The 26,705-nt window shown below is 33.4% G+C and overlaps 1 protein-coding gene across 1 annotated transcript in view; it reads left to right on the top strand.

Annotated features, from left to right (window-relative positions):
- The window catches only part of LOC129512185 (neurexin-1-like), a 233,298-nt gene that overhangs the window by 94,259 nt on the left and 112,334 nt on the right, over positions 1–26,705 (top strand). The window contains exons 2-4 of the mRNA XM_055329447.1: positions 2,632–2,649; positions 5,912–5,941; positions 7,562–7,718. Coding sequence (XP_055185422.1) covers positions 2,632–2,649; positions 5,912–5,941; positions 7,562–7,718 — 205 coding nt within the window. The remainder of the gene's footprint in view (positions 1–2,631; positions 2,650–5,911; positions 5,942–7,561; positions 7,719–26,705) is intronic.

Raw genomic sequence — 26,705 nt, 5'->3', positions numbered from 1 at the left:
GAATGATAGAAGTAAAGAGGTTTTTTTGTTTTTTTTTAATTCTATGACTGAGTCTAAAAACATATGGAAAGCCAGTAAAGTCTGTTCCAAGACAGTATTCTTCTTTATATGGTCATTTTTTTTAACATATAGGAGTTAATATATTACCCTTCCTTTTATTCTAGTACTTTGATTATTTTTAATTATTTTTAATTTTTAAATTTGTTTTTTAAGTAGGTTCCATGCCCAAACATGGGGTTTGAACTCACAAGCCAGAGATTAAGAATTTGCATACTCGACCCACTAAACTAGTCAGGTGTCCTTGATTTTTTTCTTTTCTTTTTCTTTTTTTTTTTTTTTTTTCTAAGTCTTCTGAGACAGCCTGTTTTTCTAAATTCGGTCAAGTCAGGATTTGTTTACACATTGGGCATGACTAGGATTTGCATACAAGGGGTTCCATTAAGTTTGCTGGTCTATGAATAAAAACTCAGAAACATGCCAGATGGCAGGACAAGATCAATGGCGCCACCTGTGGCCCTGTGTCTTAGTTGACAGTGAAAGAAGAAAACTCACTTTCAGGGGATCAGAATCAATGACCTTGATTTTATTACAGGACAACTTCCTTTCCTTATCTTACTTAGCTCATTTATGAAACTGGTGTTGGGCCCGGGCCGGTGTTATTTGTTTTTCATTTTTATTTTACTATTAGGTTTTCATGCAGCACTTTACCAAAAAACCATTTTCCTGAGACTGCTACTTCTCATCACCATATTTGCCAGTCTTTGTTTACAGAAGTTAATTGGAGCCATAGTAAATGATAGACTATTTTGACAATTGACTCTCCCCTAAACCCCATAATTTTGTGGTTTTACTTTATATATTAAATAATTTTATTTTTTTAAGCAAGCATTTTAAATGGGGACTAGAATTTTAAAGGGTGGTTAACGTTAAATGAAAGTGTTTCTTAAACATGAAAATAATCTATAAAATGAAAATGTGTCTTAAACATTAAAATAATTTCTATATTTTTATAATTTCCAATGTAGTAAAATAAATCTTTAATATTTTGTATTCATGTCACCTCAAAGTTGCAACTGAAAAGTAGCAAATTCAGTCTTACCTCCTTATTTAGCAAATTAGAAACCAAACCAATCAGGAAATGAATATCACATATCAAGTATTTGTCTTTTTTTTGTTATTTCTCTTAAAATAAACTCTGGCAAACCAAGTATTTTGTACAGATGCTGTTGTCCACCTTTATCCACTAGCTATTTTTGGTCATATGTTAGGACCACATCAGTAAACGTGCCTATGTTGATATTTCAGTTTCCTGCTATTATATTTTAAACAAAATTAATGATTTTGAATTTGTTAATAACTTTAACAATTGAAAAGAGTTATTTGTTGAACCTTATGAAATGATGCTTTTATAAGTTGTTTTTCTCCCAAGTTCCTACACTTGCTGTTTTTTTGTTCTTCATAAACACTTTTGATCAAATAGCCACTTTTAAAATTACAGCTGGTTAAATAAAAGACTGAGACTAGAAATGTCAACATGGCTGTATTTTATTATTGAAAACATTTGATAAATACCAAAATCTTGATGTTGCCCTAGTCTTGGAAGATAGCTTCTCTTCCATGTCTTAACCTGGATGCCAAGCCCTGTGTATCAACGGTACTTGGATTGTCTAGTAGTTACAAAGGGTAATTTAAATCCCATACACTTGTATTGTTTATGTGTAGGAAATACATACAAAATCTGCTTGTATTATGTATGTGTGTTTGTATATACACGTATATATGTACACATATGGAAATACACGTACATATATGAACATGTGTAAAATTATATAGGTTATATGGAAACAAAAAGAGAAGTTTACCAAATATTGTCATTATATTAACTATATTCATATTCACACCCTAAGGAGAAGTACAACGTCAATAAATCATGATAAATTTTGCCTAATGGACAGCTCCCAAATGGACTTTTCTTGCAATGATTACTTTTTCTAGTTAACCATTTTAAAAGTCAGCCTTTTAACAAATTGCGATAAACTACCATTATTTGCAATGAAATATGAACACTATAAATAAAGTATATTATAAATTTTAGTTACATAGATTTTCATTGTATTTAAGGAAAATATTGAAGTATTAGAAATACTTAAAGGCCATGATGGTAAATGGAATTAGATATTTTGTAGAAGTGGAATATCTTTAAGTGAAATTTCATGGCTGTTGGCAATGGACTTTATTGTATCCAAGTCCAAATCAGAGTTGAGGCAAGAACTTTTTGGAATTGTAAATAAATAAAAAAATAAGATTTTAAAGATAATTGTCTAGAAAAACCACGCCAGTAACATGTAAGAATAATGTTTATTTTACACAGGACAGGAAAGGCTTTTTAAATATCCTTGCTCAGGACATGGCAGTATTACCAAAACTTTGTCTCACATTCTTTAAATGCTGCCAATAGGAGGGAACCTGCTTCCCATGATTTTGTTTCCCCCTTTGAACGGTAGCGATGGAGCACTTGCATGATGTGTTTGGTGCCTTGCATGAGGAAGACATGCAAAGGCAAAGGTCCAGTCTGCATGCTGCTTAATGAATGTTTTTCCTTTTCTCTCCCTCCTTGTCATGTGCTTTCAGAAGACAACAATGTGGAAGGTGGGTGCTTTCTACTTTATTTTCCAACTCTCATTTACTTTTTAGTTCTTAGTATTAATAGAGTACATCTCGAATTTAGACGGTAAGTTGAACTTCTGAGCATTTGTTGATTTCTGGATTGTGCATCACTTTTCATATAGAACATGCACTCTCAACCCCGTCAGCCTCTATTTGAAACTCCTTCAGCTTTAACTCCAACTCTTGATGAATTCCAGCATCCCATATAAACCCTAGAATGTTTGATGCAGTGTTCTGTATGGAAAACATGATACAATCCTGCTTCTTTTATTTTAGATGAGAAAGTATTTCTTTGCAGTTTCAGAACTCAGTGCATGATCTTTTCTCCATTTTTTTTTCTTGGTCAGAGTGATTTATTTTCTTTTGGAAATGTTTAGCATTACATCACCTCAAACTCATTGGTTTAATTTAAGATGATTTCACTTATGTAAAGAACACAGAATAAAGCATTGACTATAAGTAAGAGGCACAAATTTAGATTAAAATATAAGCCACTGGCCATTGGAAATGAAAGTATACAGCACTCCAACATGATTACTGGTAAGTATATTTGTGATTTTCTATGTCTGTTAAATAAAACTATATTTATTAAAGTTTTTCCAAAATTATCTCTATCAAGGAACTTTGAGGAAGTTACATATTTTTCCTATAGAATCCAATAAACTAAAACATATTTCGATATTCTTATCTTTAAAGAACTTAAATGTATAAGTCAGTTTGCTGCCAAACAAATCTCTAAAGGATAAAAATCCAAAAACAACTAGATAGACCAAAGAACTGTGAGAGGGAAGTTGATATTCTATCAACGCATATAATCACAGCATTAACAATTCTTGCATAATTATTTTTCTAATGTCTATATTTCAGAAATGTTTAACATATTTTATTTTGCTGCAATATTTTGAAATAGAGCCATTCTGTAAAAATAATGAACATTTCTACAGAATGACAGATGTCTTAGAAAAAGAATTCCCATCTGAGGTTACAGATAGCTATGAAAGTTACTAAGATTTGATGTCTCAAAGTACAATTCATGGTAATACAAAGTTCGTCAGTAGCAGACTTCAGCATTTATTTGTGATGATTTCATGGATAATAAAATTGCTTAGCTCCTGAACATTTCTATTCCATTATTTAAGTAAAATAGTTTAAGATCTCAAAAGTAATCATCAATGACTATTTTTTCAAGTGTTGGCTTTGGATATGGCTTCTGTTTTTCTATACTATAATTTTAATAGCGTGTGAAAATGCACTTAGTAAAGGTGATATTACCTCGAGGATCTGACATCTTTCAAAATGAGTATCAGTTATATTATGCATGTTATTTGAGATTGAATTTTTTTTAATAAGTATCTTCTCAACTTCTTTTGCATTTCCTCAACCATTCTGTAAAATGTTCCATGTTTTTGTTCTTTCTCTTTAAATCCACTTGCATTCCAGGGGCTTTAAAATCAGCCTAATAAGCCTGAATGCTTCTTTCCTCACATATGCATCCCATGAAAATTTTTGACAAGATTTTTAGAACAAAGGCCCATAAACTACTCTAATAAAGTTTATCCAATCATAATTGTACCATTCCTATTTATAACTTGACTTTGGTAATATAGTGGAGCTCCCTTAGTGGTAGGAAATTCTAGCATGAGGAATGTGAATGCTTTTGAGATTTATTAACTTCCATCCTTACTGAGGTGGTATTTGGCACCATCATTACAAGTGTTTTATATATTTTCTGAAAGATCTTATACAGAGATCATGTCCTGATTTAGTCTACAAAAAATTATAAACTGTTTTTAGGAAATATATTTAGTAGTTTTAAAAGTGGAATTAAATGAGAAAATATACACAGAATCACCAAAAGACCATAAACTTTTTAATCTGCTTGTGTGATTTTTTTTTTGTTAAAATCACTTTGAAAATACAAAAGGAAGCTATATTACAGAAACATTAAACCTGTAGTCAGTAGTCCTCATATTTTGATTATATGTTGATCTGTAATTGTATCTGCCCCACAGGGATGTTTAAATACTCCTGAAATTTTAAGGAAATAATGCAGATTAGTTTTAGTATTGATATCATGTAGCTCAATAAAGTCTCAAATATATTTGAAATAACACTAGAAATATAAATTCTGTTGAATTGCTGTGTTACTATGTTGTTCTAACATTTTCCCATATTCTTGAAATAGACATGGATCAAGGAGTAGCTTTGTTTCTGAATATGGAATAAAGAACTAGGAATTAATGCCTCTCAGTAAAAAGTATCTTCTTGGATTGTGAGAGAGTTTTTGAAAAGAACCTTAGTGGTATTCTTTAGAAAAGGTAATCTTCAAACTGAAGTCATTTGTCAAGTAACAGATAACAAGTAATTTAAATAAAGGGAATTCAGCATCATTTTAGAAAACTTCCTTGATGAAAGTATGATTCATATAAAAATATAAAACATTATTAAATATATATATATTTACATCAACTCCTAGTTCAGTGTTTAGGCAATGTTTAAGTAAAAGACTAAATAATTTTGTTCTCCATGGAAAATTACTTGAGCCTATTTAAAGCTGATCCATTGTTTCCTAAAAACAGTATTCTATAGTAAATTCCAACTTTACAGCTGCATGTTTAATAGCTTTTCTTTCTTTCTTTCTTTCTTTCTTTCTTTCTTTCTTTCTTTCTTTTTTTTTTTTTTTTGTATTTGAACAAGCTTAGTCAATTGCTACATGTGTCAGACAAGGAGACATTTCTGCATTATCATTTCAGTGTGACTAAGGATTTTTTTAAGTTAATTATAAAACTTCTCATTTTTTTGACGAGGGGAAAAAGATCAGACCCAGCCCATGTTTCTGATACTCCTTTGGGTTTTTAAAAATCTAATTTCATCACCAAAGAATAAGAAGCCCTGTGGTGGCAGTGTTCAAAGTAGTCTCATCAAAGGGCACAAAGGACAGATGCAATATTTAAGGGATTGGTTGGATTTTAAGTCACGATTTTATGCTGTTGATTGTTCCAACTGGTACATTGAAGAAACACACAGGGCAGCATATGCCAGTGTTTAAATTGTAGTACTATAACTCTTTGCCCCCAAGCATTCCAACCAGGGGTTGAAAGAAGGCTTTTTGATTTGCCTCTGTGATACAGACATGTCTCATAGGAAATAAGATGTCTGTCACTGGACATTTTTTTCACCGTGACCACCCTGCCTTCCCATGCTCCCTTGTTTATTGCTGACTGTGCTCTTGTTTTCCTTCAAGGTCTGGCGCACCTGATGATGGGCGACCAAGGTATGGGCTCTGTTCCTTTTCCACTCTGCTTTCAGTGTTTTCTTGTTCTGTAGCTGCTTGAAACCATCACTACAAAGGATGGGCAAATGCTTGCAAATTATCTGGCTGCAAATTAAATACATAACTTTTGTTCACATCTTTACATGTTTTTCGCCCCTGTGTTTGTTGGTTTGATTTTGGTTTGCTCCGTTGACTTTTATTTTCCTTCATTCTTTGCACTATAATATATGCAGATAGATGAGACATAAGATTTTGTGATTGAAAGTTTCTGTACATTTCTAAGCATATGCAGTTAAAGGTAGCTATAGTAAAGAAAACCTGAGAACCATCAGAAGTTAATATCTGATTTTCAGTTGAACTGACTGTACCAAAGAGAGTCCATTTTTCACCCATGCATGGCAGTTTGGGAACATGCAGACATCTTTGGCTTCTGGCTTCTAGAATGCTGAGTATAGTGTTTCACAGAATCAATAATTTTCCTACTTATAGCATAGTCATTGTGTATCTTCTTTTTTGTGTAATCTTTTAAAGTGAGCATGGGCGTTTCAATTTTTTTGCATGTTGCCTTTAAAAAAAAAGGCAGATTTCTCAACGTGTGCCGATTTTATCTCCACGTGTTTTCAAGTCTTTATTTATACTTTCTTGTCTTGTTTAATTTTCAAACAGTAGTGCATTTACATATATTCATAATTCTTATTGTTGTTTCTCTTTTTATTCTCTTTGTATGGAAACTCTTTCTTCATGGAACCATTTCATCAAATCCATAGGTAAAAGTAAAGGTATTACATTATTTTATTTCTTTTTATTATCATCTGTATGAATTACAGTGTGTATAACTTATGAAAATGTATTTAGAACTTTTCACATTAGTAATGGGCACTGAGAGGTAGGTATGAGTGTTAATGAATATTAATTTAAGGTAAGAAAACTCCATCAAAATGTTTCACTGTTTTTTTCCTTGCTCTTTTGAGTGATTTTTCTCATGTTTGCTGCTTATAAAATCAGTATATTTAGAAATTAGCTACAGGTTTCAGTATCACTTTTTGCAGTATCATTTAATGATGAGTGTAGTCACCATAAATATATCATCCTCAAACATTTAACTCAGGAGCACACCTGCCCCAGCCATTTTGCATTGGGATGTAAGTCTAAACATATGCAGCATCTAAACAGTACTGCAGTGTGCTCATTACTTTGTTGCCTGCTAGGTGTCATATATACATTATTAATTCCACAATAATTTGAAAAGGCAGTACCGTGAAAGAGATAAAGAAACAAGACAAGCCTGTTCTTTATTTTTCACATACTAACTTTGTTTTAAGAACATTATCAACCAGGTATACATTTCTGCATCACTTGGTAAGTCAGGCATGTGTACTCCTTGACAGCATTGATGCCAGATTTAAAAGCATGCTTAATTTGCCATTTAGAACCATCCACATTGTGTTTAGTGTTTTCATTAACAAGAAGTAGATAATATGTAGCTGTGGTAAATATGTATCACAGCCTTTAAGTTAACCATTTTTAACTATGTATTTCTGAATGTGTCCTTGGTCTCTTGGTTTTTTGTTTTTGTTTTGTTTGTTTGTTTTGTGGGTCTTGTTTTTATTTTAAATGCAGGAATCTTTCTTATCCTTAAATTCTCTGAATTTTCTTGTGCTCTGAATCTTAATCTGAATTGGGACAAAAGGTCACAGATCTTCACCTTTACCTTTGTGTCATCTAGCAGGGAAACTTCTCTGCTTGAAAAAGCACATGAACATGAGCCGGGCAATAAGTAAGAAATGATATCAGTTTTAAATGTGTAAAATGGAGCTTTAGAAACAAATGTTGCTTGGGTATTTTGAGCCAATAAAAGAGAACATATGCTACTGCAGTGTGTTTTGGTCAACCATTTACAATAATATAATTTCATCTTATTTTAAGCCTTCTAGCAACTATACAAATGACAGTACCTTTGTTTTAGAGATTTCATGTACTATTTGGGATGCTTTCTAAATTCTTAGGTCAAATTCCCATCTACTTCCCTTTCTTATTGGGCATTTCCCACCATATTTCTTTTTAGATGACTCAGGATGTTGTAGAGGGAACTGTGTGTATATTTTACTTTACTGGCTGAGATATATATATGCATATGTGTTTGTATATGTATGAATGCATGTATATACACAAACATTATAAATATACAAACACATATACATTATGTCATAAAAAGTAACTCAAAAATAATGTTCTAATTCTATAACCATTTAACTCTACATACAGAATAATTCATGTTTATACTCAGCTGATATTTGTTTTGATGTAATTAATGTTAAGTGTCACTTAACTTCATTCAGTTTTATTATGTGAGTCTTAAATGCTTTCTGTTGGCGTGTGTGTCAGACATATTTTAATTCACTACTTTTCATTGAGTTTTATTCCTCAGTCAGCACAAAACTACAGAGCACAGGAATTTGGTTTTTCCTTTACATTTTTCCTCTGTTAATGGGACCAGGATGTTTTTTGTTGTTAAATGGGGAAAGAAGATTTTAAGATAGATTTGACTGTTTTGCAAATTAGATGTATAGAAATGAGAAATATGATTTGTAAGTCTTCTTTAATTGTTAATCAATTCAATAAATCTGCATTCTAGAGTAAAAACACAATCTTGACTGACATGGCATCCACATTCAGAGAGTTTCAGTATAGTAGGAAAATGAAAACATGTGGACAAATGTATAAATGACAGAATGGAAGTGTTGTGAAAATGGTAAAAAAAATGTGATTTGCATTCAGAGAAGATAAAAATAACATGAATGAGGGCCTCCCTTAGGTACCTCTCCTTGTCCTGTGCCACAAGTCAAAGGAATAAAGAAATACCTAGAAACTTTCATTGTAGCTTTTAATATCAAGTTAAATCCTAGTTGTGTATGAAATAGGTGTTAAAACTGTCCAGTCTGAAATAATTGATTTGCATTGTAAATTAATGCTTCAAAATCTTTCCATCACAGTACAATCCTGGAGCATTTTTCTTGACATTGCTGCTCTCTTTAGCAGTAGTGAATTTGGGGACTCTGGAATGAATATCTATGCATTAATGTCTTTTTTTTTTTTTGAGTCCAGAGACAAAATTGGATTCAAGAACATTATTATTATCATTTTGATTTTTTCTATATGGATTTTTAAATATTTTCTAAATTTTTGATGTCCAGAGATAGATGAATGCCATTCCTTAAAAAAAAATAATAAATAAATAAACAAATAAATAAATAAATAAAGTAACTCATTTAAAGAGAACATTACTCCTGTTAGCCTTCATCCTCCTTAGTCTTCCCCCTAGAGGTAAGCACTGGTATCACTTTGTGATGTATCCTTACATAGTTGATGTGGATCCTTTCATAATCCCTAATTAATTTTTCAGGGTTTGGAAACTGCAGAATTCCTTTTGATTTGTACATGACAAGAACAGCTAAGTCATGTTAAAGAGGTGTGTTAAGGATCATTGTTAAGCTTCCTCTCTCTTCCCATAGGCCACCTTATGTCATACTTTCAATTGGTCATTCTACTTCAAACTTTACAATTATTTGGATTTGTTTCCATATTTTCTGAATAAAGATAGGCCACTTTTAACTGGATACAGTTAGGAATAAACTTTGTTTCAATGATTTGTACCTTTCTTTGGGAGAGCTGAAGACAAGCGCTACTCAGAGCCATCCGTGCTTCTGCTAATTGTGCCTAGAGGGATCCAAATGGATTTTGTGAAAATTGTGTTTGCTTTCCCTTTTAGGCTTGAAATTTGTCATTAGTAATGTTAGGACCATTGACACTGCTAACTTGATTCTCCATTCTGTTTATAATTTTGGCTTTGCCTTTGAATTAGTTGATTGTTTTTGTTTTTTTTCCATGATTCTTTAACTGGTCGCTTCATTTCAGTAATTACTTTATTTACTCATCTTTTACTCTAATGGTTGTCTGAGAGAAATGAATGACCATTTAGATCAGAAAATGCCAAAAAAAAAAAAAAATAAGTTACACTGCAAATCCGGCCACCATGGCTGGTTTATAGCTCAGGAACTATTAGTTATTATTTTAATAATTAATGGTCATGCTCTGATTAGAGGCTCGTATTTTCTTTTATAGCAGTCATTTTAGATGTAATTATATATTTAGATGAGTGATTATGTATTTAATGTTAACATTTCCTAGTAGAATGTAAGCCCCATGAGGGCAGGAAGTTTGTCTTTCTTTTTAAACATTGTATTTCTAGAATATTTTTCTTATTGTATCTTCAACTTACTATTTTCATGACTTAAGAATGTGTGTGTGAGGTGGAGGGGGTAGAGGAGCACATTAAAAGAGGCAAATGTAGAAGAAGACATGGAGAGTTTGGAGTGGACAAAGTAGAGGGTGGAAAAGGAAGAGGAAATTTAGAAAATAACTAAAAGGAATTGTAGCAACAAATCACATAGAATCCTTTCTGTCTCTTGTCTCTCAACTTACTTTTTTTTTTCCTATCATTCATATCCTTTTCTAGAACTGCAATATGTCTTTCTAGTAAGGCATCATTCCAAAGATAACACTGCGATATACCTTAGCATATGCACCACAAGGAGTCTATAAGGAAATGAAGTCAATGTATCTTTGTATTTAAGGGTTTTCAAGAATTTTAATGTGATTTGTTTTCACAGTGTCAGATGATCAATTTTTATTTTGTAGCTTTCATTGTTTATACAATACAGAAATTTTCCTGAAAGTTAAATTTGCTATGCTATCTTATGTGGTTTCCATGAGGTTTTTGTTTGTTTTTTGCTATTATTGTTGTTTTGAATCTCACTGTATCAACTGTAACGTACCACAAGACCTATTTAGACTGGGTTTGGATTGTAAGCTTCCAAAAAAGCCAAAATGTTTTATAAGTCTTATCTTGTGATATGATATTTGCTGTTCCTACATTCATAAATTCCAGAGTATATTTGCAAAGTGAATGTCCACTTTACCATTTCAAATGCAAGAATAAGTGTTTGATTATCCCGGTTTCTTGTATTTCAGAAGGCCAAGGTATCACAAATACAACTGTCAGGCATAAAATTATTGTAAAAGGGCCTAAACTTTATTTTACTGGTGAAAATGAAGATCTTAAAATAGAGTAAATTATATAAAAAAGGTTTTTTAAAAACTAATGGTATCAATAACTAGATATAATTGATTCCACTACAATTAGCCATGTCAAAGATTACATGTTTTAAAATTTTATCTGTAATGTCACACCATAACTCTTAAAATTTTATTATATTTACTCTTAAAATTGAGTTGATGTTGTTCATATTTAGGGGAAGGAAAAAGCATTTAGTATTTTTTGTATAGTTTCCTTTTGTGTATGAAGTACCCAACTTCAGATCACCAACATCATGATGCATATTTGTTTTATAACTTTTAAATACATTTTACTGTGTTTTTTTATGTGGATCTAATTTGATTTTAAAAATATATTTCTTTTCTTCCATATGGCTTCTTAAATCATATTTCCCCATTTATCTTTATAATAAATATTCTTCATCATTGAGAAATATTTGTGAATGTTGACAGAATTTTACTGTATTGAAATGCCTACATTTGGTGCATAGGCAAACTAAGCAGTAATTTATTTTGAATTATCTGTTATTACTTTTACTGTTGCAGTATCAGGAGGTGCTGCTCCTCATTTACAGTTACAGAACATGGAAAGACTAGAATTTCACTTTATAAAATCAGACATTAAATATCTTCATCATCCTTATAAATATCTTCATCAATATGACATAGAAGGTTATGTGACTATTTAGAATTTGGAACTTTTTAGTTTTTCTTTAGACTATATGTCTATCTCTTCTGGATATAATCAAGAAAAATGCTTGAAAAGTAAATATTTATGTGTTATCTCTTGCTGGAATTCAGTCAGTTTTGTCGTTATAGTTATTACTAATAAGAGTCCCAGATCCTCCAAATCTCTGCATTCTTAGCTCTGGGATGAGATAATCACATCTTCATACATTTATAAACAATGGTGAAATTGAATAACTAATAAACTAAACAAGGACTTTATTTAGACTTTATTAGATTAATTTATCCTTGGAGAAGAACACAGAAACGAGTTTCCATAGTCTAATATTTTAAAGTATGAGGTAGTGTAAATATAAATTTAGATGCTTTACTGGAATAGATCAAAAATAGCAAAAAAAATTTAAATTATGGCATACTACACTTTAAAAGAATGATATCTGGGGTGCCTGGCTGGTTCAGTTGGTAGAGCATCTGACTCTTGATCTTGGAGTTGTTAGTCCCATATTGAGCATGGAGCCTACTAAATAAATAAATAAGTAAAAAAATAAAAATAAAAGGATGATTCCTTCTCCAAAATAATAATTTTATCTGTCCATTTTAAATTGTAATTTTATTAATCTAGGTTTTGTTTAAAAACCAACATCAACACAGGCTGGTAAAAGGGAATATTTTTTAAATTGTGTTGATCATGATTTTAAAGAAAATTGTAATTTTCTAGAGTGCTTAGCTGATATACTAAAAGAATCTGGGTATTTTGGGGGCACTTGACTGACTCAGTAAGTGAGGTGTCTGACTCGATCTCGGGGTTGTGAGTTTGAACCCCACATTAGTGTGGAGATTACTTAAAAATACATTTTTTAAATGATTTATTTACTTATTTTAGTGGGAGAGGGGTGGAAGGAGAGAGAATCTTAAGAAGACTTAATAGGGTTCTCGATCTCATGACCCTAAAATCACAACCTGAACCAAAACCAAGATTTGGATCCTCAACTGACTGTGCCATTAAGTCCCCCCCCCGCCCCCCCCAAAAATAAAATCTTTAAAAAAAAAGAATCATAGAATTTTGGAACAATGAAGAACATTACAGATCATCTAAAAAAATGATACTCTTTTAATTATAGGGCATGATATATCATTTATTATGATAGACAAAACATTGTGGAGACTTTGAGCTAAAATAACCGATATAGGAAAGAACCTACCTTAAGGAGACATTAAAGATTTTCCTCTCCTTACACACTGATAATCATGAAACAAAGTATCATATTCTTATTCTCACAAAATAAATTTAGAGGTAATGTGAAGGAAACCAATCAGAGTATTTTATAGGATGCTATTGATTCTCATTTCAAGGTTTCCTTTTTTAGTGGTGTGAAATTTAATTTTATAACAAGAGGTAGTATTGTGAGATGGGCAAGAGTCCATGAAGTCATGAGACCTGGGTTCAGATCCTATATTTATCCCTGGACAAGTAATGTAGCCTTACATATATCGGTGTTATGATCTGTAATACGGGCTAATAAAATACTCTGCTCTCAAGGATATGTTACATTTTACAAATGGAACTATAAGTACTTAGAAAATAGTTATTATTGATCGTGGCAGGAAAATAAAAGAAGTACTCTGTACATTTAGATTAAATGAATTTCAAAAGTAATGATCTGTAATCTGCCAAAGGTTTAAAACAGTATTAATTTCTTAATATCTTCTGTCCATCTTATAAGTACCTATAATCTATGATTCTTTGATTGTTTTAAGTTATAACTAATTGAACCTCATTGTCCTGATGGCCCATCCTGTGAATAATATTGGTAATTTAAAGGTTGATTCTACTTAATCAAAACTATTTAGATATTTCTGTAACTCTTTAAACTTTCACCTTTTTCTTTCATACAATGAGAAGTTGAAATGGACTTGCCTCATCTTTGAACAAACCTAGGAGTTCCATGGCAAAGTGCTGCTTTTTAGATGCCAATTTGCTGGCTGAAGGAAGCAGGGAGGTAAATATTTTCTCAAGCACTGGAAGTACCATCCAGAGAAAACTTTTTTGTGAATTAATGTTTTGCCTCAGTAACAACTCCATAGAGTGATATATGAGTTGAGCTTATTGGAAACCACTTAGTCAATTGAAGATCAAATTCTCAAAGAAAATCTAATTAGGGACTCTTACTACATAGAATCTTTGGTAGAAAATACCATATAATTACCTTAAAGTACTTAAATAATTGGGTAGCACCTTCACATCCTTCTAGATTTTGTTCAAATTGCACTTTTTCAAGAGACTTACTCTGATTATCCTATTCAATACTACAATTTGCCCTTATCCTGAACTATCACACCCCAACCTAGTTTCTTTTCCACAATGATTATTATCTTCTAACATATTTTAATGTTTTTCACTTGTTTTGTTCACGGTTTATTGTTTTTCTCCCTCCAGAAATAAGAGGGCAGAGATTCCTGCCCTGCCTTGATGTATCTCAAGGGCCCCTAGAACAGTGACTGTCACAAGTAGGTACCCAATAATCCTTGTTTAATGACTGAAGTGATTGGCTAAACAAGTTTGTAAAATTTCCTTTTACATTCTACTACAGATATTATTTTTTCTTTCTTATAATAGACTAATTTTAACATTTCTTTTTCCTTTTTGCTTTGAGGTAAATCTTCCTATGAAGGACAAACTAGATCAATAAAACCAGATTTTTCTTTTTTCTCCTTGAACTGGGAGTGTGGACTCAGCTTGACCCTTTTGATTTCTTTGTTTCCTGTCCAATTTAGGTGATCTCAAAGAATTCGGAAAGGATTTGAAAACCACCCCAACAACTACTGATGGTCAGCTTTTCCTTTCAAATTCCTCTAACAACCAGTATTAATGTTTCTTTAAGGAAGGGACAGGGATTCATCTTTGTACATTTTTGTGTGTACACAGGTAACAGGAAGAAACTCTTGCATGTTTGGCTTCTAAATGGCATTTTTCATTGTGACTGTCAGGATGTGCTTTTTGGCATATTGTGAGATGGAAAGTTTCAAAGAATGGCGTAGATCCACTGTACTTCATGTTTGTGTAGCTTAACTTGTGCTTCTAACATTAAAAGAAATATATTCATTCTTCTCAGGTCCTCAAATAGCTATATATACCCTACAGGCCTTTGACTTTTCCCCAGCCCAGGGTTAAATTATCATATGTTCAAGTAGATGATTCATCAGGTAGTCCAGGTCTACAGCCAGCTGTCCTAAGCTATGGAACTTTCACTGAAGAACTACAATAGTTGGAAATGGCCAAATTAAAAAGCCACAACAAAACTGCAGAGCCTAAGATTATAGTTCTCTTAAAATTAGTGCCCTTTGATTCTGTTTTTTGGTGAGAGAGAGAGAGAGAGAGAGAGAGAGAGAGAGAGAGAGAATGGTTTCATTCAGTTTCAGTCATATATTCCTAAAAGCACCAATGAGATTCTTCTTTATGTGGAACTCTAATATATGATATAAAGCCACAGCTTTTTAGAATGGATGCGCTCAAAGTCTTTCACATTAAGAAAATAAGCATGGTGATAATAGCTACCATTTTTCAAGACATGTCTTTATACATTCAAATTACATCTACTTATACCAAATATGTATTTTACTAAGTGCCATTTCCCCCTTTATGCTTGGCTTGTTTGTCTGTCAGTTGCTGTGTGCCTATGACCACATGAGTCTGAGGTAATCTCCAGTAATTATTAGTATTTACTTTCACTTAATGTGAAGTAAATAATTTATTTCACAGTAAATTTACAGGGATGCTGAGTTGTGAATTGAGAATAGTGTTTTCTTTCACCTTAAATATTTTTTTTTATTACATAGTACAGATATAGAGCAGAAAATCTGACTACTCAGACAAATGATAGTTCAGGAAATTAAAACAACTCATGTGTTATATGAAGTTTCTAAGCAATATTTTATTTTTTGGCCTGGATTACCTGGTCAACTGACCCAGTTCTCCATTTCATTTTCTAGGTTTGGCATTATAAAGTCAGTAGACATTTGAAGAAAATTAAATTACTCCATTCAAAGAAACAATCAAATTTAGATTGAGCTAAAGTACTGCCAGAGGGATGGAAATCCCTAAATTGGTCAATCATGATTTCAGTTCACAGGGAAATCCTCATTCACAAGCTAACCATAGAATAGTTGCAGATAGCTAGTGGCAAAATATGCCAGAAATCTGCTGTTAAACTTTGGGAACAGCTATTTTTGGTGCTATGCTGACCTAAAAGATATGTGATGGCCTGTTATGACTGTCTTTTAGATTTTTTAAGATAAAAGAATGCAGTAACTGACTGATAGCAGGGCATACATTTTGAATTCCTTCCCTAGCAGAGCCATTGGATTTGCACTGACCCGTCTTGTATTTCCTGTGACCAGTGGTATTCTTTGTAAAAAGCCTAAGACTAAGAAGACTAAATTAGGAGTCATTCGTTGTGATGGAAAGAGAAATAAGCTGGTTGGTCCAAAAGAAAGCCAGAATTTGGACTCATGGCTGTGAGGACAATTTGGTTTGGGATTTGCCCCCTCATTGTTTATAAATAGTGAAGTCGTGACCAGGGTTAAGTCACTCTTGCTTTTTTCTTAGATGTCTTCAAATATGTCATTCCCTAATTAAAAAAAAAAAAATGTTCTGAGGGCACCTGGGTGGCTCAGTTGGTTAAGTGTCCAACTCTTGATTTCAGTTCAGATCATGATCCCAGGTTCGTGAGATCAAGCCCCATGTCCAGTATGCACTAGATGTGTAGTCTGCTTAAGTTTCTCTCTCTCTCTCTCTCTCTCCTCCCTCCCTCTCCCTCTCCCTCTCCACCTCCCCTGCTCTCTCTCTCTCTCTCTAAAAATTAAAAAAAAAAATAAATCAATGTCTGATAAATGGGATGACTGTTATTTAAGCAAGGCTCATCAAGTAACTTACCTCCTTCTTAGGACAATTTATCAAAATCACTACAAACTTTGGCCTCATTACCTTTGTTCTGTCTCAAGTTGGCTGCCTTCCCTCTCCCACCCACCAAACACCCAGGGCACATTTTAAAGGAACTTGACAGATGGTTGTATTCAGTAGGCCTAGGATGGATTAGAATCCTGTACTTTGAAAAAACCTCTCAACTCCCCGAGAAGCTGCTGAAGTACAGCCATTTTGTGAAGTGTTACTGACTCAGTAATTGGCTTTTGGTCTCTTAAGAGTTGAAATTTGTACTTCATGATGATGAAGGTCATTTATTTCTTCTTGCAAGGGACATGTACAGTTTTTAATTAAATCCATAGTGCTTTTGCATTGAGAGACTTTTCATATATATATATATGTGTGTGTGTGTATATATATATATATATATATATATATATATATATATATATGAGAAGTTGGTCCATTAGGAAAGGATGGGGAAATAAGAGACGGTTTTTGAGTTAGGTATTCAGACTAGTAAATATGTCACTAGGCTCTTTCAAACCTTATGTGAAAGGTCATTAAAATTTTCATTGTGTAGAGTTTAGAGTTCAGATAGTTTCTTAAAAAATCAAATTGGATATGTGGTAACATTTAAACTTTTTACATGATGCCCACCCAAGTATAACTGGTAATATATTCTAGGATCATTGTCCTTAATAGGCCATGATAAAGTGATCCAGACAAAGGGAAAACCAAACAGCAAATGGTGAGCTCACCTAAGAAATATGACACATAGGTTTCTCTATACAATGAAAAAGTTGATTATGATACTTTTTTGAAACTGTAGATTATGTTGAAAGAGGCATTAAATAAAATAAGAACATGCCAGTTTTACAAAGGTCAAGCTTTAGGGGGTGGAAATTTGGTCCTTGGAGTCTGTTAAAAAAAGAGATAATGTTCTAATGAGACATTTTTTTTAAAGATTTTATTTATTTATTCATGAGAGACACATTGAGAGAGAGAGGCAGAGACACAGGCAGAGAGAGAAGCAGGCTCCATGCAGGGAACCTGATATGGGACTTGATCCTGGGACTCCAGGATCACGCCTGGGCTGAAGGCAGGTGCTAAACGGCTGAGCCACCCAGGGATCCCCCTTAAGAGACATTTTAGAAATGAATGATACAGGCATGAGACTTACATGGAGATATATTACTAGATTTTAAAAGTCTACAAAAGGAAGTGATTTAAAAAATGGAAGTAGAAGTAAAAAGGAAGAGGAATGCTTAAGGTGAGAAGGTCGGGGTTGGGTGGGGGTTCGCAGGGGGAGTTCATCATGTGGCTGCAGTGACAATATAGCATTATTTCCCCAGGAAGCAAAAATGTGGAAGAGTAATGGTTAGGGCAACTTAAGAAACTAGAAAGCTCTTTAAATAAATGGTTACATATTTCATGTGAAAATAGTCCATAACCCCTTGCCAAAGATAAATCTCTCGTAGCTCTATCCTGTTACTCATTCACTCACTAACAAGTAGTGTTTGAAAGTACAATATAATTTTAATTAACGTATCTGTTCTTAACAAGAGATCTGCTGACTAGACAGATATTTGTTGGTGTGTGAGACATCAGATGAGATTGCCCATCTCTTAAGCGACCCTTAGTGAAATATAAGCACATTGGCATGATTGATACTTAGAGTCAAGGAGGAAGCAGCATCCCCTCAAGGAAAGAACCTTAATTGTCTTTTGGCCAAGAACTAGCTACATTAGTAGGAAACATTTAATCATTATATGTACTGATTGTTAGGCAAAATGGATTATTCTCTTCTTAAGGACAATTGTTATACCTAGTATTTACCTTTTATCGTGAAACAGACATAAGTGGATTATTCTGTCTGTAGAACCATTGTTACACTTAATGTTTATCTTTATTATAAAATTTTCTTGCTGAATTTCATTCATTGATGTGTTAGCCATCGCTATTAGAATGTGAGATCACTGAAGGCAGTGGTTTTGCTATTTTCAGTTTTGCATGGAGGACAGGGCTTGGTAGGTGACAGATACTCAGTAAAGCTTGATGCAAAATGAATAGTCAAAGATTATAGGGATTGGAGTTGAGTATATCTGCATTGAGATCCTAGACTTATTATATATTAGCCATGTGGCTTTGGGAAAGTTATTTGACCATTCTGAAACTCATTTTCCTCATCAGTAAAATGAGAATAATAAAACCCACCTCTGTTTGAGGATTTCATGTATGATTATCAATAAAGTATATATTTCCAGAGCATAGTGAATGCTCAATTGTAGGAAATGTGGTAGAATGTTAAGTGTTCTTTCAGATAGATGATAAAAAATAAAATTAAGTCATTTTCAAGGAAAAAAAGGTAACTTTTAAAACCACAAAATATATGGAGGAAAGGTTTTTTTTTAAAGGTCAAAAGCATTTATCTTTTGTATACATATTTTAAAGTTTCATTGAGTCACAGATGTAGAAAAAGAAAGTTGGAGTAGAAGAAATTGGATTTTTATATTGTGTGTATGATACAGCCCCTCCATTTCATTTTATAATGACTTGTGTTACCGCTAATGTAAATATATATACTTGAATTGAGCCTAAGAATGCTGAGCAAGAAATACTTGCCATATTTTTTGCTTCTAAAAACAAAGACAAGATTTTTTAAAATTTCCTTCATTAGGATATAAAGATTCTATTTAAGTGGGTTTAAATACAGTTTTACCCTAAATCAAGTAAGCTTTTTGTACTCCATGGCTCAGTTAAGAAAACTGCAGCTTGCTTTTGACTTGTTTTGCTTAATTGATTTTCTTTGTTAAAAGACAATATACAGTGAAAAAAAATACCCACAGTTCCCTTCTGTCCTGGAATTCCCTTCCTTGGTGTGTTTTGGAGAGTTAGAGATTATATAAAAGTTATGGGAGAGTGATAATATATGAGAGTATATAAAGCTAGATTTGGGAGGGAGTACTTATCTATGTGATTTAGTGGGTCTGTTACACCTTGGACCCAGAGATAACATTTGAGTTAATGAAATTTACTAGGATTCAGAAAGCATATGGTAATAGGTCTTAAGCCAAGATAATTATGAAATTCACTAAAATCAGAGAATCGCAGTACAGGTTTCCCCCGCTTTCTGAAAATAGAGCATTCCTAAAAAAGCTTTCATAAGCTTAAATTGCATAAAATGATGAGGCAATCACCATTGATTTACATGGAATTTTTAAACATATTTCCCTCACTTAAAAAAAAACATAACCTCTTGTAGGCTTTTCTGAGACCTTAGGACATGTCTTGCTAATGAATGCACACAGATAAAGCACAGATGCTCACAGATAAGGTTCAGAGGTACAGCTGCTTGATGTTGAGATGCTGAGTTTTGCTGTTCCTGGTGCATACTGCCTCTAGAGTGGCTCACTGCAAAACAAATGCGGAAAGCTATTTTCACTTTGCAGCTTTTTTTGCAAAAGTAAAAATCCTGTGGATTTCTTTTGCCTAGCATAAATAGGTACTAATGTAGATCTCCCATAAAAGTCAAGTGGTGTAGTGTGAACTTTCAAAAAGTAGGGTGTATGTGTAATTGCTTTAGCATGGAAAAGGACTTAATAAATAATAGAATCATAAATATGACTACAACTTGAGAAGTACTCTAGTCCAAATGCCTACTCAACAAACTCTTCTGCTGTTTCTGGGAGGGTGATGATCCAAACTGTGTTTCCATGTCCAGAAGGAGGGTATACTTTTAATAGTCTTTTTAAGGAGAGTTTTAATTATTAAAGAGTTTTTCATCTGAATCAAAGTATGCCTACTGAAACTACCACCAGTTAGCCATCTGCATGTTGTTATTTTTGCTAACTAAGATATTTATTGAGTTTCTCCAGTGTGGTGTGCTCTCTGTGTTTTCAAATTCTCTGGAGTTAAACACAGTCTGTCTAATTCCTCATGCACATTAAAAAAAATAGTTTCTATAACTACATTCCCCACTCTCATACCCAGGCCCTAATTTTTTTTTTTCCAAATTTTGTAACTTCAGTTTCTAAGACCATTCTTCACAGTGTTTAAATCTTTCCCATGTTCTTCATGGCCATCCCCTCCTCCTGGTCTGGACATATTTTAATTGTCAGAATATTTCTTATTAATTACAGTATCTCTGATGTCTGAGCAGAGAGGGCACAATAAAGTGGAAGCATTCTCTGGTTCTGGAAATAATAACACCTTTGTGTGTGTTTTGTTTGCTATTTTTCTTTATTTTGTTTTTGTTTTGATCACTGTTACTGTTTTGTTGACTTATACTAAACTTTTAGTCAGTTGAAACCAGCAAGGTTTTCCACATGAACTGCTGGTATCAGCCTTATTCTCTATTTAACAGTTAATGTTGTGGTATTTCAAAGCACGAAACAGATTTCTATTCAATTTCATCTTCAAACATTAAAAAAAAAATAATTTAAATATCTACTCAGTGTCCTACACAAGATGCTGGAAATGCAAAAGCAAATAAGCCATAGTATATGAGAAGATATCTGTTCTTGGGAGATTTATAGCTCAGTAGTAGGTAAAGACATTAAACATATAAATCCCATCGACAGTTAAGAGCCCATGATAGAGGGGCACCTTGGTGGTGTGGTGGTTGAGATCTGCCTTCAGCTCAGGTCGTGATCCTGGGATCCTGGAATCGAGTCCCGCAACAGGCTCCCCATAGGGAGCCTGCTTCTCCCTCTCCCTGTATCTCTGCCTCCTCTATGTCTCTCATGAATAACTGAATAAAATCTTTTTTTAACTAAATAAAATCTTAAAACAAAACTATTATAGAAGTCATTTACAATGACCAACATTCCTGATTAGCTGAGTATCGTAGAATGATTGGATGTTCACTAGCTTAACATGACTGAAGGTTGAGTAGTGTATTTGTTTTCTATTGATGCCATAATAAGTTCTATAAATAAAACATCTTAACACAGATTTGTTATCTCACAGTTCTATAGGTCAAAAGTCCAATATGGGTCTCATTAAGCTAAATTCTGTATGTCAGCAGGACCATGTTCTTTTCTGGAGGGTCTAGGAGAAAATTGGTTTGTTTCCTATTCCAGCTTTTTGAAGCTAGAAAAAAGCTAGAGTTATGACTCCTTCCCCCCCCCCATTCTTCATAGTTAGTAATCTTGCGTGTCTCTAATCATTCTTCTGTAGTTACGTTTCCCTTAGACACTCTTCTTTTTGTTTTTCTGTTTATACGGTATCTGTTGTTTAAATTTACACTGGCCCCATCTGGATAATCCAGGGAACTCTTCCTTTGTTAAGCTGATTAACAAACTTAATTATATCTGCAACCTTACTTGCCTTTGCAAAGTAACCTAATGTACTCACAGATTATGAGGATTAGTATGTGGTCATCTTAAGATGCCATTATTTCTTTGTACCACAGGTAGAAATATTAAAGCAACGTAAAAAATGTAAGAAAAGTCATGGAGTTATGGTAGAGAAGGGCTGATTTTAAGAATTGGAAATAGAGCATGAATGCAGCAAGGGAGCCTAAAAGATAGAACTGAAGAAACAGATAAGGGTCAAGATGATGAAAAGCCTTAAGTAACAAGATAAAATTTGCTTTTTAGAAAGATCACTCTGACAAGAGAACAGATTTGAGGAGTGCAAACTAAAGATAAGAAAAGAGCAAAGCAATTATGATCTAGTCAAGAAACATCAAAAGCTTATACTTTTGTTTTAGCATCAGAGATGGAGAAAAGTAAATAGATGCACTACATGTTAAGGAGTTGGGTTCAGCAGGACTTGTTGATTGATTAGATGCAAGAGTGAGGGCAAGACTGGAGTCATCACTGACTCCCAGATTTTCTTCCTAAATTTCTAGGTGAATGGTGGTGTCATTTACCAAGACAGTGTGGATTGATGAAGAGAAAGTGAGGATGAGGAGGAAATGGAAGCAAGCATACTCTGATTACTATTTTAGTTCAGGGATACAAGCAATCTTTTGAATCTTAACCTGTAACTCCATCTTTGTGCTATCTACAAATGATTCATATCTTTTCCATGTTTCTTTTAAAATGGATAAAAATATGATGAGAACAGAGTCATCAGAATCCTGCTGGGGACCTACTTCAATAATCACTATTACATCAGTCTGAATTCGCTGCATATTATCTTCTGATTATCTTTGACTATTTAGTGTTAATCAGATCATATTTCTTAATGTATTTCAAAATATATCTTAAAAATTCCATCAGATGCTTTGTTGAAATATTTAATATACTCTGTCTAAATCATGAAGCATTATTGGAAAAGTTATTTGTATCCAGTAGTGATAAGTATTTAATTAATTCACTTGATCTTCCACTTCAATGTATATGCTTATTCAGTGCACTCTGTGGGTAAGGTTCTTTGTGAAGCCCTTTGTGGAGCATAAATACATGTCAGATTTATAACTGTGTAAGAAATAATAAATGGTGACCACAAAGGAAAATAAGAGATTAATTCTTACTGGAAGAGCAAGGGAAAGTTCTTGGAGAAAATAGTAGTTGAATTGGAAGAGGTAAGAAGTGAGGATAAACTTGATGGGGAGGAAAGCATCTAGAAGATAGAACATCACGATCATGGGATACCTGGGTGGTTCAGTGGTTGAGTGTCTACCTTTGGCTTAGGTCATGATCCCAGAATCCCAAGATTGAGTCCCACATCAGGCTCCCTCTGGGGAGCCTGCTTCCTCACTCTGCCTATGGCTCTGCCTCTCTCTGTGTCTCTCATGAATAAATAAATAAAAATCTTTTTAAAAAAAGAACACCATGATCAAAAACATTGAAAGAGTGTTATGCAGAGGATGATGCAGTGTGGTTGAAACACAGGGGTGGCTAGAGGGAAGTGTAGAATCAGGAAACTGGTAATTCTCTGGCCCACAATTGTAGTTATTTTTAATTGAATTTGAATACCTTAGGGTAGGTATGCTTTCTCCATATCTACACATTCTCTATAACTCTCTGTTATGTACCCTAACTGGATTTATGCATTGACAAGTTCTTATCTGGTACCTTAGATATCTGGTCTATGACCTTAGGTTTAGAAAGTTACTTTGCAGTCAGTGCACTGCCAATTTGTGTGTGTGTGTGGGGGGGGGGGGGGTACATTCATACTCCTACCTTAGATTTCCTATACTAAGATATCATAAAGGTGGAGTGGATTGCAAATTATACTGTTGAAGAATGATGGGATCATTAGAGGAAAGAAAATGAATTAGGAGGTTGTAAAAACAGTTCTGGTAGAAAGTAATAGGCACTAAACTATTCCAATAATTGGGAAAAGAAAATTTTCAAATGTGAAGATGTGAAAAGCTAGATTCAAAACTCCTTCAGGACATGTTCTGGGTCTTATTTTTTTCTATGGTGCATAATATGGGGCAAGACACAAGTAGATGCTTAATAAAGGAATGGATGAGGACATTGGAGAAGTTGAATGTGAGAGGTTAAAGGAAGTAAGTGAAGATGACTTTAAGAGCCCAAATATGAATACCTGGAAAGGTTATGCTTCTGAAAATGTCTGTGAGAGAAGAAATTTCATCTTTGTTAAAGTTCAGAAAAGATATTTGGGGAAGCAACCAAGAGATGGGTGAAAATCTGAATATGGCCCTCAGGGTAGAGCTTATAATTAAAAGGAAATATGAAAGTCTGTAACCTGGAGATGATGGTTCAAGTCACCCAGCAAAAATATATGTATCAAAATAAAATAATGAATTATTAACAGTTTAAAAAAAAAGGTCAAAACATTTAGTACAGACCAATTCTTTTATGGATAGAGAAATTGAGAGACAAAGAAGTGTTTGTTTTGCCCAAAGATGTTCAACAAATAAGTGGGATAATTGGTCCTAGAACATAAAAAGATGCCATTTGAGTTACATCAGCACATTACTGCAATTCCTCCTGTTACCCACTGAAAATTTCCACACTGAGTCATTTCGCTACGTAAAAGACAGCCATTTTAACCTCTTTTATGTCGCCAAATCTGAAGCTTGATCCATTTGGCAAATTCAGGTATAGACTATTTATTATCAAGATAGTTTTTCCTAATTTTCATGATGAAGAGGATGGGGCTACATGGAAGCCTAGCCTAAAAGTTACCAGTTTTATTTTATTCCGAGTACTTCGGCCTGGCCATGCTGTCTGGTTTCATTTCTGGAGTCACAGTGCTGTTACAAAACAAGCTCTTAAGTTCTAAATTTCACAGAATTATGTAGGCCAGTGGATTTCAAATCGTGCTTTATGAAGCCTTAGTGATGAGTAGACAGCTCAGGACCACCCCTGGGGGTTTAAGAGCACAGAGAGGAGAGGACTTAAAGCCTCTGCCCTGATTCAAACATTGTACCATATCCTTTTATCTGTTTTAATATTGAGGTTTCTTTAAGATTTTGTAAAAGGAAGGATCTCTTATTTTCAAATATTTCTAAAACTGCTAGGGGTTTTTAATCTCAGGGCTATGACCAGCATTTTAGATCTTTTCCTTTAGAATTTGTGAATTACATTGAAACCCTCCAAATCCTGTTGCTTCATATGAGTAAATCACAGAAATTAAATTTTACCATAAAAGTACCATGGAGCCATTTAGCATCCCCTCTATTCCCTTTAGTGAGCAACATCTTTGGTTTTTGCCAACACAGCTCCATTACCCTAAGGCCATATGGAGAAGAAAGTTTTTCAAGTTTTCACAACTAAATGAGAGGCTTTATACTGAGACAGGATAGAGGCAAACTCTGAGAGATTGTTTTCAGAAACAATAAAATGTTTCTATTTACCTTTCTCCTTTTCTATTTGTTTTCATTGAAATATATAAACCACAATTCGTTTTGTATTATAATTTACAGAATGGTTATTCAAAAGGCCCACAGAGTGTATTAGGAGGTACTATGACAGTAGCATATTGAGAGTAAATGTCACCAACAAAAAACAAATCTTTCTGCAAACTTCTATAATAATTCTCTTATTAAAGAGTGGTGATTTAAAAAAAAAATGCAATTACTTCCAAGACAACCCAATAGTCCTGTCCAAGACAATGCAGGCTTTATTTGAAGCAGATTAAAGTTAGATTGTATTCCACTTTGATATGGTTTGTGTTAAATAGCTGTCATTTGGTCAATAGCACTATAGTGAGAGAGAGTGAAAATTTAGGTTGGCACAGCCTGGATGGTGAATCCCTGGAGAGCAAAGAAAATAAAAGGATTTAGAAGGGTGCCCAAACTAATTTCAGTATCATATTTATTTTATTTAGTTAGTTTGTTCATTCATTCTAGACCTCTGTACATAAAAGTAACTTTTTTTCCTGTAAAATGATATATTTGCACTGAGTGGATATATGCTGAATATCTTCTTGTGTAAAGTGATATTATTATAATTTTCCATTCTTCTTCTCAGCTGTATCTTTTATTTGTAAATACTTGCTTATGATTTGTAAAGGCAGTTCTGAAATCCCACTAATCCTCCCTTACCTTATCTACTTCAAATAATGCCAGTTCAGATTGAGGTGAAGTTATAGATTAATACATTAAGTTAATGCATTAATTTTCAACTCTTAAAACATGTCCTTATCTATTATCTTATAGTAATTCTGAGATAAACAGGCATTGACATTTAACTCTCCTTCACAGATGAGGAAACATGACCAAGATGGTAACTTTCCCAAATCACACAGTAATGGCAAAGTTAGAAATGGATGGTGATCTTAAAGTTTCCAGCCAGCCCAAGGCCAGGCTACATCAAGCCCCAATTTCTTGAGGGTGGAGTAATAACATTCTCAGTGCTCCTGAATTATCCTGTGTCTTAGAAGTTCCAGAGATGTAGTATTTCTCAGTAAATCCACTGTTATCTCAAATTTATTAGAAAGCAAAATTAACTGATATTAATTTTTTTTTACTAGCACTATGTTCCAAGGTAAGTTAAAATGATTTCTGGCTTGGAGATGTGAAAATCTTTGTTACAATTTGTGTGGATCTAATATATTTCCATTTGTGGCCTCTTGTTGTCGTTCCTAAGAAAACTTGTTTTTGTTCTTATTCCA

The sequence above is a fragment of the Nyctereutes procyonoides genome, unplaced genomic scaffold (genome assembly GCF_905146905.1).
Source record: "Nyctereutes procyonoides isolate TBG_1078 unplaced genomic scaffold, NYPRO_anot_genome, whole genome shotgun sequence".
NCBI lineage: Eukaryota > Metazoa > Chordata > Mammalia > Carnivora > Canidae > Nyctereutes > Nyctereutes procyonoides.
Note: the sequence above shows the minus strand (reverse complement) of the source record. Positions and strands in the feature narration are given on the sequence as shown.